Source organism: Sus scrofa, chromosome 2 (genome assembly GCF_000003025.6).
Source record: "Sus scrofa isolate TJ Tabasco breed Duroc chromosome 2, Sscrofa11.1, whole genome shotgun sequence".
NCBI lineage: Eukaryota > Metazoa > Chordata > Mammalia > Artiodactyla > Suidae > Sus > Sus scrofa.
In genome coordinates this window covers 56,132,082-56,146,027 of record NC_010444.4, presented here as the reverse complement: position 1 = coordinate 56,146,027, position 13,946 = coordinate 56,132,082, and the positions used below count along the sequence as shown (strand labels likewise).

Sequence of the window (13,946 nt, the reverse complement as noted above, 5' to 3'; positions counted from 1 at the left end):
TTAGGTCCTCACCCTGAAGCCATTACAAGCAGTGGCATCATCTCCAGACAGCATCCAGGCAGAAGGCTTACATTCTAAGTGATTAAAGACGTAAAAGCAGGAGGAAGTAAATCTGTAGCTAGAATATTTGTTTGAATAGAGGCTTTTAAAATATAACAAATGGAGTCTCAATAAATAGATGCTATATTCATACAAATTAAACATGCAGCTGAGGTACTGATGAAGATCAAACTAGTGGTCTGGAAAAAGGTCAGATAATATTACATAATATATGAGTCATAAAATGAGATTATTTTTTCTTTTTCTTTTTTAACCTTCATGATACATGAAAGTTAGGAGAATAATTCCAGCATTCATCTGTCTGTAGAATTTCATGGTGAAGTGGGATTGAGAATGCTGCCTAGAAGGCAAGTACAGTTTTCCCCTGTATCAATGAAATAATTTTATCTCACATCTGCCAAATGCTCACTGTTGCTCCCGTGCTATTTTCAGCCATTCTCTAGTATCAACTGTCTTGGCACATTTCAGTATTTCCCTACTTCTTAGACAGTTCTTTAAGTGTTCATTGGAGATAGTGGCCACTTTCCATCCACCATCTGTTCTCAACCACTATTATAAGCCTCTTTTCCCTTAAACACAACATGGAACTCAAGTGTTTCCTCTTTGTCTTTCCAAACTGTTGTGCTCTCTGAATATCCACCCTTGATTGTTGTTGCACCTGAACTTTGGATATTCTGTTCCAGCTTACTGAACTGCAGTGTACTCCAGTCTCATAGTAATTTTGAGATTACACAAAGTGAAATCTCATGCCATTTTGCCTGGTTGGTCCATTATCTTGCTGAATGTTATATATTCTCCTGACTTAATAATAAATTTATATATGGTTAAAATCTGAAATATGAAGGCTAATAGTGATATTTAAAGTAGAGTATCTGGGAATTCCCATTGTGGCTCAGAGGAAATGAACCCAACTAGTATACATGAGGATGGGGGCTCCATCCCTGGCCTCACTAGTGGACTAAGTATTCGCTATTTGCTGTGAGCTGTGGTGTAGGTCATAGAAATGGCTCGGATCCTGCTTGGCTGTGGCTGTGGCCACAGATGCAGCTCCAATTGGAACCCTAGACTGGGAAGTTCCATATTATTAATAATAATAAATAAAATAGAGTATCTGAATAAGAGTTCAATAGGTAATAACAGGAAATTTTTTATTTTAGAGACTTTATGTATATATACAATATATACACAATTTATACTTTCTAATTAATTTTTCTAGGAAAGTATCGCTGAATTTATATGCAAGTGTACACTTAGGCACATATACTCAAAAATGCATTTAAGAATTGCATTTATAACTAAGAATGATCTATATAATTCTTAATGTTTTTGGTAATATTATTATATAAGGGCAACTCTTTATGGATACGTACAACATCATGAGATCATTATGTGAGGCATGCTACAGCATCTGTCAAGTGCAAATCAGCTTGTAAAATTTAGAGAAGCTCTAGGAAAAAAATATCTACAGACATCCTGTGATATGCCAGAACATTATTACTGATAACATCACAGTCTTTTAGTTTACATAGTCAATCTAACCCAAAATAATAAATATATATACATATATTTAAACACGAGCAAACATTTACACATAGAAAACAAACTCAAATGTATACATTATAGGTCACATTCTAATAAAAACAAAAATAATTAGCTTTATGTCTATATAATCAAATAAAGTACAACAAAAGGAATATTTATGAATTGGAACTCAGATCCATGCAGGCATCTAGGACTATGAGGTGTAATACAATAGGCACAAGGACAAGTGGCTATTGAAATGTAATTGGTCTCAAATGACATGTGGTATAATTATAAGTACACAATGAATCTAAAATGCTTAATATGAAAAATACTAAATATTTAGTATATAATTTTAAATGGAGTATATGCTGGAATGACATTTTGTATCCATTTGTTTTAAAATTAAATGAGTTAAATTTAGCTGTTTCTCTTTTTTAAAATTTAATTTTCTAAAGTTACAAATGCATTTTTTGTGATGTTTCTGTTGGACAGAACTGGCACAAGTAGAAAGAAATGAGAGTGTTCCTATCCTTGAAAAGGCCACTGTCTTTTTTGTGTGTGTATGCATAAGTTTTTACAATATTGAAAAGAGTAACATTTATTTTCTTAAATACAAAATTTTATTAAAAATTATAATAGTTTATTTCACAGCAAATACTGAAAGCTATGAGATATAAACAAAGATGGAAAATTTAACAGTTTAAAGCAGTAAATGTGTATTGGGTTTTGCAGGAATGCTCAAAATGTAGTACAAGCCCTTTCATATATCTCAGTTTAGCTGACTAAGGCACACATAACAAAGCTCAGTCAATTCTAATGTTTTACAGGTAGAAAGAAAGGACTTAAAAAAGCAAAGAGAGAGATTGGGATAATGGGAGGAATAGAATAAGGCAGAGGCAATAAAGAAAAGAAGCAAGGAATTGAAAAAGAATGGAAGGAGAGAAAAGAGAAGCAAAAATACAAATACAGTGAGAAAAGGCATCCATGGAAAAGGTAAGTGATGTTTAGAGAATCAAAAACATGTGAGACAATAAAGAAAAGTAGGATGATAAAAAACACAAATTTCTCAAGACTGAAAAATTTATTAAAATTTTTGCTAACATTCCATTTTAACCAGGAATGTGTAGTGAAAGATGCCTCATTTGGTATCACTATCCATATGATTCTTGTTTGTGACTAATTATTCATTGTACCTACTTAATTGTCTAAGTTTAAGGGATCTGTTTTAAACGGAAACTGAAAGTGAGTAAATTATTACTTATTCTAAATTTCTAAAAGGAAAAATCAAAATAATAAAAATATTCTCTTTACTCATAATTTCTGTTATGAAGTAGTAAAATATATTGCTAGGAAACAAAACATAATATGTAAATTTTGAATAAACAATATAATCATGTAAGGAATAGTGTGTGATTCTAGTTACAGAAGTTAAACCAACAGAATAGTCCAAACTGGATCTTTTGATATGAAATTAATGATTTAATGCATTTAGTGTTTCCTACACCTTCCTCAAATTTACAGGAAAATACATATTATTGGATATGAATTTACATAAAATTTAAATCTATTGTAGCTGTTGCTGGAGAAATGGAGACGCTGATAATGGTAATAGGTCTAACTTTTAAGAAAATTTTCCATTTGCTTTATATAATATGTAAGCCATATGATCTAATGTCAGCAGAGGATTTACAAAAATTGGTAACATTTTAACACTCAGTATTTTATTTAGGGCTGCCTTAATATCTTTGTTTCTTAGACTATAGATGAGAGGGTTCAGGCTGGGAGGTAATATAGAGTATAATACAGACATGAAGAGATTCAGTGATGATGCAGATTTATAGTTGCTCCCTAAATAAGTGACAATACCAGAAAAGAGAAACAACATCACCACAATGAGGTGGGGCATGCAGGTAGAGAAACTTTTGAGCCTGCCTTTTGCAGATGGGATCCTCAGGACAGCTGAGAAAATGTAAATGTAAGAGGCAATCAGGAAGAGAAAGCATACGAAGGCAAAAATACAGCTAGCAATAATAAATGCATATTCTAGATTTTCTCCAGAGCAAGCAAGTGTGAGCACTGAAGGAATATCACAAAAGAACTGATGCACTATGTTAGGACCACAGAGATGGGCAGAGAATGTACCTCCAACATGGACAGATCCATAGATACACCCGCTAGACCATGATGCTGTCACCATCTGCCAACAAGTGCCTCTATTCACGATGGCCTCATAGTATAGAGGATGGCAGATGGCAACATAGCGGTCATAGGACATTGCTATAAGGAGGGCATACTCTGTGCCAGCCAAAAACATAAAAAGAAAAATTTGTGAGGCACATCCCAGGAAAGAGATGGTTTGGCTTTTGGTCAGAGCGTTTATGATGGCTTTGGGCACAGTGACAGAGATGTAGCAGATATCAATCAAGGACAAATTCTTTAGGAAGAAATACATGGGGGACTGGAGACACTGGTCAGTGGTGGTGAGGGTAATGATGAGGAAGTTCCCCATTAGTGCTGCCAGGTAAATCAGGAAGAAGAAGGTAACATATAGTCCTTGTAGCACCTGGTCATCAGGGAATCCCATGAGCAAAAATTGTGTTATGGTGGTAACATTTCTTGATTTCTCAGGCATGCTGATTGCTATCTGTAAAAGTAAAGATCATGCTAGTAGCTAGTTTACTGTGATACAATAATATTCATCTTTACTTAACTCTTGATATGGCTTGATTTGGGGTGAGGGATAGTTTACTTGATGTTGAGTAAAAGATAGAGTAACACTGGGAAAATTCATCATATATGTTTCCCTTATTATTATAGTACAGAGAGTACGTAGAAATATGACTGACTTTGAGAGTTTTAAAAAGGCGGAAAGGGAAATGAAAAGTTTTATTTCAGTTGTCCATAGAGCAGAGGAATTTTATTACATTTCATGCTTTAGGGATATAAAGCCTTTGAGACAAATTTGTGTGTCAAGCAGCTAACACACTTTAAAGGTGCAGGGCAAAAAGAAAACAACAATTTTTCCTACTGCAAAAATTATTAATTAAACACTACTCCAGAAGTTGAGAAAAATGCAATTAAAAATACAACAAAATGTAACTAAGCAAAATAAAAAATGGTAATAATGCATGGGTTTGTGAACAAAGTCCAAGATGATACAGGATATATCCCAGGCAGGATATGAGAAAAGCATAAATTAGTATAACACTGTAAGACTAAATTTTTTAGTTGATATTATACAAAAATATTCATAATAGAAATATGAGACATCAAGACTGACATTTCCTATCTATTTACTGTAGATGAGTTCCTTGTACATTAGCCTGCCTATCTAATTCCTTGAAACTACACAGCAACAGTGGCCAGTCAAGTGGCCATAAAATGAGTCAGTGGCAATAGCTTTCATTTTTTTTTAATGTGCACATTTGCTAGACATTCAGAAACAAGCATCATAATCATTCTCTAATCACCTTTGAGACAAATTTGTGTGTCAAGCAGCTAACACACTTTACAGGTGCAAGGTCCTTGAAACAAATTGTTTAGATAATTTTCTTACCAATTTGTGCAAGTTTCATCCACAGTTGCAAATGACAGTACTGCAACTTATTCCTGAGGGAAGAGGAAGAAAATCACTTGAGCAAATATACCCTTGAAATGTACTAAAATTAGTAGGCATATATCTTCCCATTCATTGGACTTGGTAGTTAGACATGAAATAAGAAGATTATATCCCAATAACCATGATGTGATGCAGCACAGTTTTTTGTTCTATATCGACATTCCCTATAAATGGTAATAGTCATCAAAGACACTTTTATTCAAGAATAGCTGTCTGGCTCCATGACAAACAGTGCTTAATTATCTGTATAATTAGTGTAAAACTGCTGATTTAGAAGCTTTATTTTCAGGCCCTGGCATTGGTTCAAGGTTAATGATCTTAGCTTTTACATGAGCTTACATTTGTAATTGGTTAGAAATTAACTACATAAAATGGCCAAGGGTTCTGATGAGAGAGACTTGAGGGATCAGAGGACAACCTTAAATTCCTAGATTTAGCACTACTTAGAAGTTTGATTTACTTGCCCCTACTAACTTTCATTTATCAACCTATCACAACAACTCTATGAATACATTCAAGTTGTGCCTTTCTATTTTTGATGTATTATAATGCTAAGGTTTTAGTGGAAAATACAGAATTTTAATTCATGTATTGAATTTTAAATTCTGGAACATTTATTAAGCTATGGATTCTGTTTTATTTCCCTTTAGTTCTGATTTTTTTGTATTTTTAATATAGTATATATTCAAATATTATTCACATAAAATACAAACAGTATAGAAAAACTAACTTAAAACTTGCCTCACTCCCACATTTCTTCCCAGAGATTATGGGAGGTGCAAGTGTGAGAGTGTTTCCTCCAATTTAAATTAAGTGTCTCTTTTTCCTGTTTATTTTCACATCACGATGCTCTACTAATTTGAAAATTCTGAACAGTTTACATTTACCATTAATGTTTACAAACACATCATAATCTCACAGTTTCAGGGCAGTCACAAAAAACAGCACATTTACTATTATTCCAGAAAGCATACTTTAAAGTATGTGGTTAAAATGAGGCTGCACAATCTTAAAACTTGACATTAAGGATTCTTTTTGGTCATGCTTATTAAACATTCACTACTGGGCTTCAAATGAGTGGTCAAATTTCTGTGGTCTGTGGTCACTCAGCAATTCAGAATGTCTATAGATGATAATGACAATGTTTCCATTAAAGTTCTGGTACAGAACAGAACCTCAACAGGAATGCTTTATTTTGTTGGAAATAAGTTAAAATCACAAAAAAACTATGATGATTCTGAACATTCCAATTTTGTCCTTTTTTTCTTTTATATTTTGTCCTATTTCTCTCTTCAATTCCTTCTTCTTTCTTGTCATTTAATGACACACTTTTACTTTTAATTTCTCTTTATTTCTTTCTACTTCTGTCCTATTTTGGTCTTCTTAAATTTAAGCATATATATATATATATATATATATATATATATATATATATTCTAGTCAGTTATAAATTCTTCAGTGCCCCTTTCTTCTCTTTTCTCACTGATGAAATAAAAATTGCATTTTAAGACTGAACAAGAAAAAATAAACATGAAATTCTCTCTTTGTGTTAGTTTGGGCCTCTTCTCTCCCTCCCTCCCAAGTGTTCCATGTATATGTTCATTACATATTAACCAGAGCACCTCAAAGATGGGAGTGCATGGTCATCATTAAAGATTTTTTTTTGTACAGTATAAATTGTCACAACATTGTAAATCAACTATATTTGAATAAAAAAGAACTGAAAGATGAAGAAAGTATTACTTAGTAAATTATGTCCAGTTTTAATACATTTTCATACAGTTACACCTTCAAAAAAAATGAAAGAACATGGTTCTTCGGTAATTCTCCTGGGAGTCTTTGTGTCTCACTGCTCACTTTGTATGTGCTTATCTGCACTAAATATCCATGGTGAAACATATGTAAAAAATCAGTGTGCTATTCTTATGTATGATACTTTCTCTGTAAAATGTATATGACTGTGTCTTCAACTTTTTACAGGTAGGACAGTTCTTAGAGCTTTCTGGGGGTCTGTCTTCCAGCTTATAATCTCCATATGACTCAAATAAAATTCCTCTCACTTTCAGTTTGTATGTGTCCCTATTAGTGAAGTGGGTCTCTTGAAGACAGAATATATATAGATCTTGTTTTTGTATCCATTCAGCCAATCTATGTCTTTTGGTGGGGCGTTTAGTCCATTAACATTTAAGGTAATATTGATATGTATATTGTTATTTCCATTTTATTAATTGTTTTGGATTTGTTTTTCTTGCTACCAGGAATGATTTACAAGAAGCCCCTACTGATAAGACTGAAACAATTTGATTCACACATGGGTCCTATTAAAGGGATGAGGATGGTCCAAACTAGACATGCAGTAACATCCACAATGGCCATAACTGAAATCTCTTAGGTGCCAGAAACAAAGTCAGCATAACAGGAAAAATGAATTGCCTTGACCAGAGCCTCTCAACTAGCTAAAGACCAGGAAGTGCCTGCCGTGAGAGTAAAGATCTTTTTATCCCCTTCTCCTTTGGTGCTAACAATGTAACTTCTTAATAGAATAGTGTGCCTTCCTAATTCTGCAGTGGGTCATGGTGACTTGATGTTCCCTTTGTACCTGCTTATTTGGACTGTGTATTCTTAGTGAACTTTATGCAAAATGTCAGTATGCCAGTATGATTCTTCGTCTTGAAAAATGTATATAACTATCTTTGACTTCTAACAGGTGGGATATTTCTCAGAGCTTTCTGACAGTCTGTCTCCCAGTTCATAATCCTGAGTCTGGCTTGAATAAATTCCTTTCTATTCTTCTTGATTGTTAAATTAGTCTTCATTGACACCACTTAGAATACCACATTCTGTACCAAAAACCCACATAAATTCTACTTTAATATTTTTTTCATGATAATCTTGGTGCAAAAACTAACATCACTCAAATGATGGTTCCAAGTGTTGCATTTGGATATTCAGCCTTGCTCCAGGGGATGTAATTGTCCTAAACTTATTTTTGCCCATGTACAACAATGTCTTTTTTTAATTTTTATCTTCCTCTTTATGCAGCACTTTCATTTTAATGTAATGTCTTATAAAAGTATAATGTTGCTGAACATTTTTAAAGCAGACCTCAGAAAAGACTACCTAAGCAGAAACACTGCATTTTTATATTTATTTTGGACACATATGACACTAATATCAATATACATTGATTTTCAATTATTTTATTTACTTTTAGTCTCTGCTAGGTTTGCACTCAAATATTTTCTGCTTTTGGATATTTTACCCCTCCAGTTGTTCTGGACATTTTTTGGTATAATTTTGAATTCAATTTATCTTTCAACCACCTAATTAAGCACATAATTTATATTTTATCTTTTTTTCTAAAATTATATCAAGGAATTGACCTCTTATTATAAATTACAGTGCAGCCACCAAGGGTCGCAATGCATTTACATGACATTTAAATTTTGCTACAGAGCCAGACTTTATGTAGCAGCTTCCTTCCTTTCTTTCCTTCACTTTAGCCTATATTTGCAGATTGATATAGAATCAACACTAATAGCTTCCAAGGTCACACCAAGTATAAGCAGGGAAAATTCTAATTTGCCAGACTTTCCAGCTTAAATAATCAGGGGTCACTTCTCAACAGACCCTTTTATTCCCCTTGAAAATAATAAAGCTGACTTTGGTTTTCTGCAATTAAGGTTTCATAATTAAAGTTTCTTTTCGTAAGGTATTAATCAGTTAGCAGATAGGTATTTTACAAAGATTTCGGTACACTAGTATTTTAAAGGAAGCTATAAATACAGATTCAAAATATAAATTGTAAGATTTACTTTAGTAAATTTATACCACAGAAAAAGTTACAATCAAACACATAAAATGTATACAAACTATTTTCTGGGTCTGGAAGTTGCTTAAATACTTATAGTAATTACCTTTATGTACATTGTTTTTTGGTTCATAAAACATCATATATAAATATATTGTCTATATTTAGAGAATGACTTGTGAGAAAACACTGTTCTCTTTGTAAAACATTTCTTATCTCCTTTACATTCTATGAAGTTTTATCCATATTCTTCTAGCTTTATTACCAAAATGAAATTTAATATTATTTTACTTTTAAATTTTTCTCATGTTTTCTTTTTTTGTCAACATTGACTCAGGTTTTTATTTTATGGTTTTACATTGCTTTACAAAGATCACCCTTGGCATAAATTCTGATATATGATAATCAGCTGTAATTCATCTTGCCCAAAGGAAATGTGTTACATATTACCAAGTTCATCCCTTTCCAGTAAAACCGTATTTATTGCAGTTTTTGATAGTAAAACCAAAATGTTTATTAAATATAAAAACAGAAAGAAAATGAATGAATGGAACAGGGAAATTTCTTTGTGTATCCTTAAAATGTAGTTGGGATAGGTAAAAGAAACTCTATTTTCCATAAATAACTCAATACTACCCTCAGCTCCTGGCATATCCTAGGCAAAATTAGAAGAAAAAAAAAAGAAAAAGTCAGTTTGTTTTTGGATAAATGGTGTGATAAAGGGAGGGAACCTTAAATATACATTCTGCCAAGGACTTGGATTTGGAAAGATTACTACCATTAATACAATAAGAAAAGGGGTTAAGAACATACCACCACAAAATATGTTGCTTTGACATAGTGACTATTATGTGCTGAAAGCTCTTAAGAAACAACACATATAGGAAGGGAATCTATGACTTTTCCTTGCTACTTAAAACAGGTCATAACCTTTCCCTTTAGAAGGCAACCACCGGTTCCAGGAAGAGAAGAGAATTCTTATCACTGGAAGTTGGTCATTGAAATAAATACACTTAAATAAAGTTTATTGTTAAATAAGTTATTATCCATATATTCGTTAGTCACTCTCCCAAAACCTACTACCCCCATCCCAAGCATCTAGGTCCTGACACATCTCCACACTTTTTCCTTATTTGTTAAAATGTTATGTAAACTCTTGGGCTTAAAGTGTTCTTCTGATTTCTGTTTACTTGAAAAAATAACAACACAAAAGTCATGAGTTCAAGTTTTATTCAGGGTCTTATTGAAGACTTTAGTCTGGGTTTCAGTCTTTCAGTAAATCTGAGGAATCTGCTGTGAAGAGGTAGAGCAGAAGCCAGTATATATGCTTTTTTGCTAGGAAATAGATGCAGTCAAGCATACATCTTGGTAAAAGGAGCAGATATCCCAGTTAATTATTTTAGTGTTTTTCTCTGTATTGGAAATGCAAAAATCTTGGTTTATTAAAATTATTATTTTTTTATTCTTTTTTAAGGACCTCACCAGTATTATATGTAGGTTCCCATACTAGAGGTTGAATTGGAGCTACAACTTCTGGTCTGCTCCACAGCCACAGCAATGCAGATCTGAGCTATGTCTCTTACCTACACCACAGCTCACTGCAATGACAGATCCTTAACACACTGAGCAAGGCCAGGGATTTAACCCACAACCTCATGGTTACTAGTTGGATTTGTTTCTGCTTCACCACAATGGGAAAACCATAATTTTCTTAAAATATACATCGAACAATCTAAGCAGCTTGTTTTTCCAAAAAACAAAATGCCTCATCTGGTTTTCATCCTGAATGCCTTTCGAGGTGCAATGTCATTAACAACTGCTTTGACTTAATCCTTGTAGAATGACATGATGAGTAACATTACTTGTATTCTTTTGAAACACCTATGTTCAGGTAAAAAATTAAAACACAGTGTATACTTTTATACTGTGAATCTGTCTTTTGTTAGTTTAATACTTAGACTTAACCAAAGAACCTAAGAGTATAGAATGACTTTTTTCCTTTCCTACTAAATGGCATCCAGAAATACCTGTGTGAAGATAATAGAATGTTTCCCTGTTATTATGAGAATTCATATATTGCTTTTGATATTCAGATGGAAGGGAAAGGACTTGAAAACATGTCCGTACATATATTTTTCACTTACATGTACAGGCTATTTTGATAGTAGTTTCTATGAATACGTCCAGTGTTAAAAATGAAAAATAACCCCCAAACTAATTAGATATTGGGGTAAAGAGAATCTATAATTTTAATATATAGCAGAACATGACATGTCAAAAATTTAAACTAAGAAAAATTTCAAGTGTTGGCAAGTGCAAGGAATTCTTGAATTCATTATAATGTGTTGTGATTTAAAAAGGATTTTTTAAAATCTTGATTGCCTAAATTAGTGCTTCTAGTTGTTTAATCTGTATATCAGTCATATGTGGATCTTGTTTTAGTACATAGTCACATTCAAGAGGCATTACTAAAGCTCCCAGATTACTCTGATCCTTCTGGTCCAAAGACAACACTCTGAACAACAAGACTTTCAGAGACAATCAAATAGAGAGTACTCATCCTAAAAAGATTTGATAGAATTTCTTTCAGCACATATTTTTCACTAAAATATTCTGAAATAATTAAATTTACCAATCTTTTTTTTTAACATAGAAAAATGGACAACCTAATGGAAAATGTAGTTTGTACTAATTTTTTCTTCTTTTTTCTATCTCTTTCTCTCTGGCTGAATTGAATAGTTTATGCTCAAATTATTTTCTTCTAGGCTCTTTCATTAAAGTTGTTATTTGTTTTCCCATTTCAGATGTTCAACTCTTATATTGTCTACTTCTATTTTTTTCCTTTTTTCTATATTTCTAACATTTTGCCATGCTAATATTTTAAAATTTTGTAATATTATCTAGAAAAGTTCTAGTTTTCTAATATTTTTCTGATATTTTTCCAATGATAATCTCCTGTTAAGTGTATATTCATAATAAATCAGCCTCTATGCTTAAGAATAGTTCCTGGCTCAATATATATGTTTAATAAATATTCCATTGAAAGATTTTAAGTACAAAGTGACATAGTTATAATGACACCCCACTAGATGTAGTAATACTGCTTAATTTAACAGAAACAATTTTTGGCCCTCAGTTACTGATAAGGTATGAATTAAAAATTTTTTTTTAACTGAACTATTTTATGTGGCTAATTCATCAAATTTCCCCCTCGTGACTCCATTGTAGGTAGGAAATTTGTGGTATGTATCTATTTATTACTATAATATTGCATGGAGGCATTCTTAAACATGATAATTATATAATATCTATTTCAGCAGAATCAACCAAAGGGTAAAGGGCAGAGTTGTTCATATTAGATGGTAGCAATTTTATAAGTTTCAATACTTACCATTTGCAAATGTGCTTTGAGAATCCATTCTGAATTGCACATTTTCCTTGATCTCTCAAATCTCCTACATTTTTCTGGACAAGAGAAGTCTCTTTTGTGCTAGAATTTTTCTGAGAGCTTTCTTCACATCTTTGTTTCGTAGGGTATATACAAGTGGATTTATCAATGGAGTGACCACACAGTAGAACACTGAGATCACTTTACCAATGGTAAAATTGTACTTGGCTGGGGGACGAACATAGGCAAAGATGATGGTGCCATAATAGATGGTGACCACAGTGAGGTGGGAGGCACAAGTGGAGAAAGTTTTCTTCCGAGCCTCCCTGGAAGACAACCTGATTATTGTGACCACAATGTGTCCATAGGAAGACATAGTGAGGAGAAAAGAACTTAGAATCACAATAGAGCTACATGTGTAGCCCAAGGCTTCCACCAAGAATGTATCTGAGCAGGAGAGTTTAAAAATTGGGTCTGAGTCACAAAAGAAATGATTGATCTTCTGGGGTCCACAAAAATTTAAATAAGAGATGAGTATAGTAGGTAGGAGGGGGGCAATGAAACCCCCAACCCAAGATCCAGCTGAAAACCGCAGACACACCTGAAAATTCATGAGGAATGAGTATCTGAGAGGGCTGCATATGGCCAGGTATCGGTCATAGGCCATCACAGCCAAGAGAATGCATTCTGTAGCCCCCATGGAGAAAAAAAAGTAGTACTGAGTTATACAACCAGAAACAGAGATCATAACAACATGTGAGAGACAGGTAGCCAGCAATTTAGGCACTGTGGCTGTGGTGTACCAGATCTCTAAGAAGGACAGATTTCCTAAGAAAATGTACATGGGTGTTTGGAGTGTGGAATTCATCAAAACCATGAAAATGATGAGAGAATTTCCCATAAGGGAAAGAAGATATACAGTGAGAAACATTACAAATAATGTAAGCCGAAGATACAGACAACCAGAAAAACCCAGGAAAATAAACTCTGTCACTGTGGTTTGATTTGCAGCATTCATATCTCATCCTCTCTGATCTGGAATGAGTCAACAAAGCCTAGAATATGGAAGATTAGCAAAAAAATAATATTTAATATTTATTTCATGATGATAATGGACAATATAATAATAAAAAACTATGACTGGCAAAGAACCATAATTGTCTTTATAAGCATTTTACACAATTGAAGTTTATTTGAATTATGAAATATATTGCAAAGGTAAATATCAAATAATTTACTGTACAAGTGAAGACATTAAAGGAGTGAATATTTTTCCTAATTACATCAGTTTAGGTGGTGTGTGACAGAGATTGTTTTAAAAGGCCCCAGTTCAGTGAATATATAAAAATGTGGCTATTGAAAAAAACTGTTATTATCTGATCTCTGAGGATTTTATATCCTAGAGGATTGTGAAAAAATCAACAATGAGTAGCTTGGAGGCCACTGTATGTGGGTGATGCTTTGAGAATTCAGCTCCTGGAACATACTAGTTGCCTTATGATGGCAAAGATTTGCCTACAGTTTTAACTTCATAAACCCCTTTA

General features: G+C 33.1%; 2 protein-coding genes across 2 annotated transcripts; both read right to left on the bottom strand.

The window, feature by feature from the left end:
* Positions 1-4,216, bottom strand: LOC110259606 (olfactory receptor 14A16-like). The gene is made up of 2 exons (XM_021085083.1): positions 3,451-4,216; positions 1-74 (listed from the first exon to the last, which is right to left on the bottom strand). The coding sequence occupies exons 1-2, from the start codon at positions 4,214-4,216 to the stop codon at positions 1-3; spliced, it is 840 nt and encodes a 279-aa protein (XP_020940742.1).
* LOC100736692 (olfactory receptor 11L1-like) lies at positions 12,470-13,420 on the bottom strand. The gene has a single exon (XM_013994604.1). It carries the CDS (start codon positions 13,418-13,420, stop codon positions 12,470-12,472), a length of 951 nt encoding a protein of 316 aa, XP_013850058.1.

Bases quoted from the DNA above. Each gene is read 5' to 3' on its own strand.
- LOC100736692 (XM_013994604.1), bottom strand. From the start codon at position 13,420: ATGAATGCTGCAAATCAAACCACAGTGACAGAGTTTATTTTCCTGGGT.
- LOC110259606 (XM_021085083.1), bottom strand. From the start codon at position 4,216: ATGCCTGAGAAATCAAGAAATGTTACCACCATAACACAATTTTTGCTC. The intron at 75-3,450 runs GTATTGTCACTT...TTAATCACTTAG, and splicing joins GATGTTGTTTCTCTTTTCTG to AATGTAAGCCTTCTGCCTGG.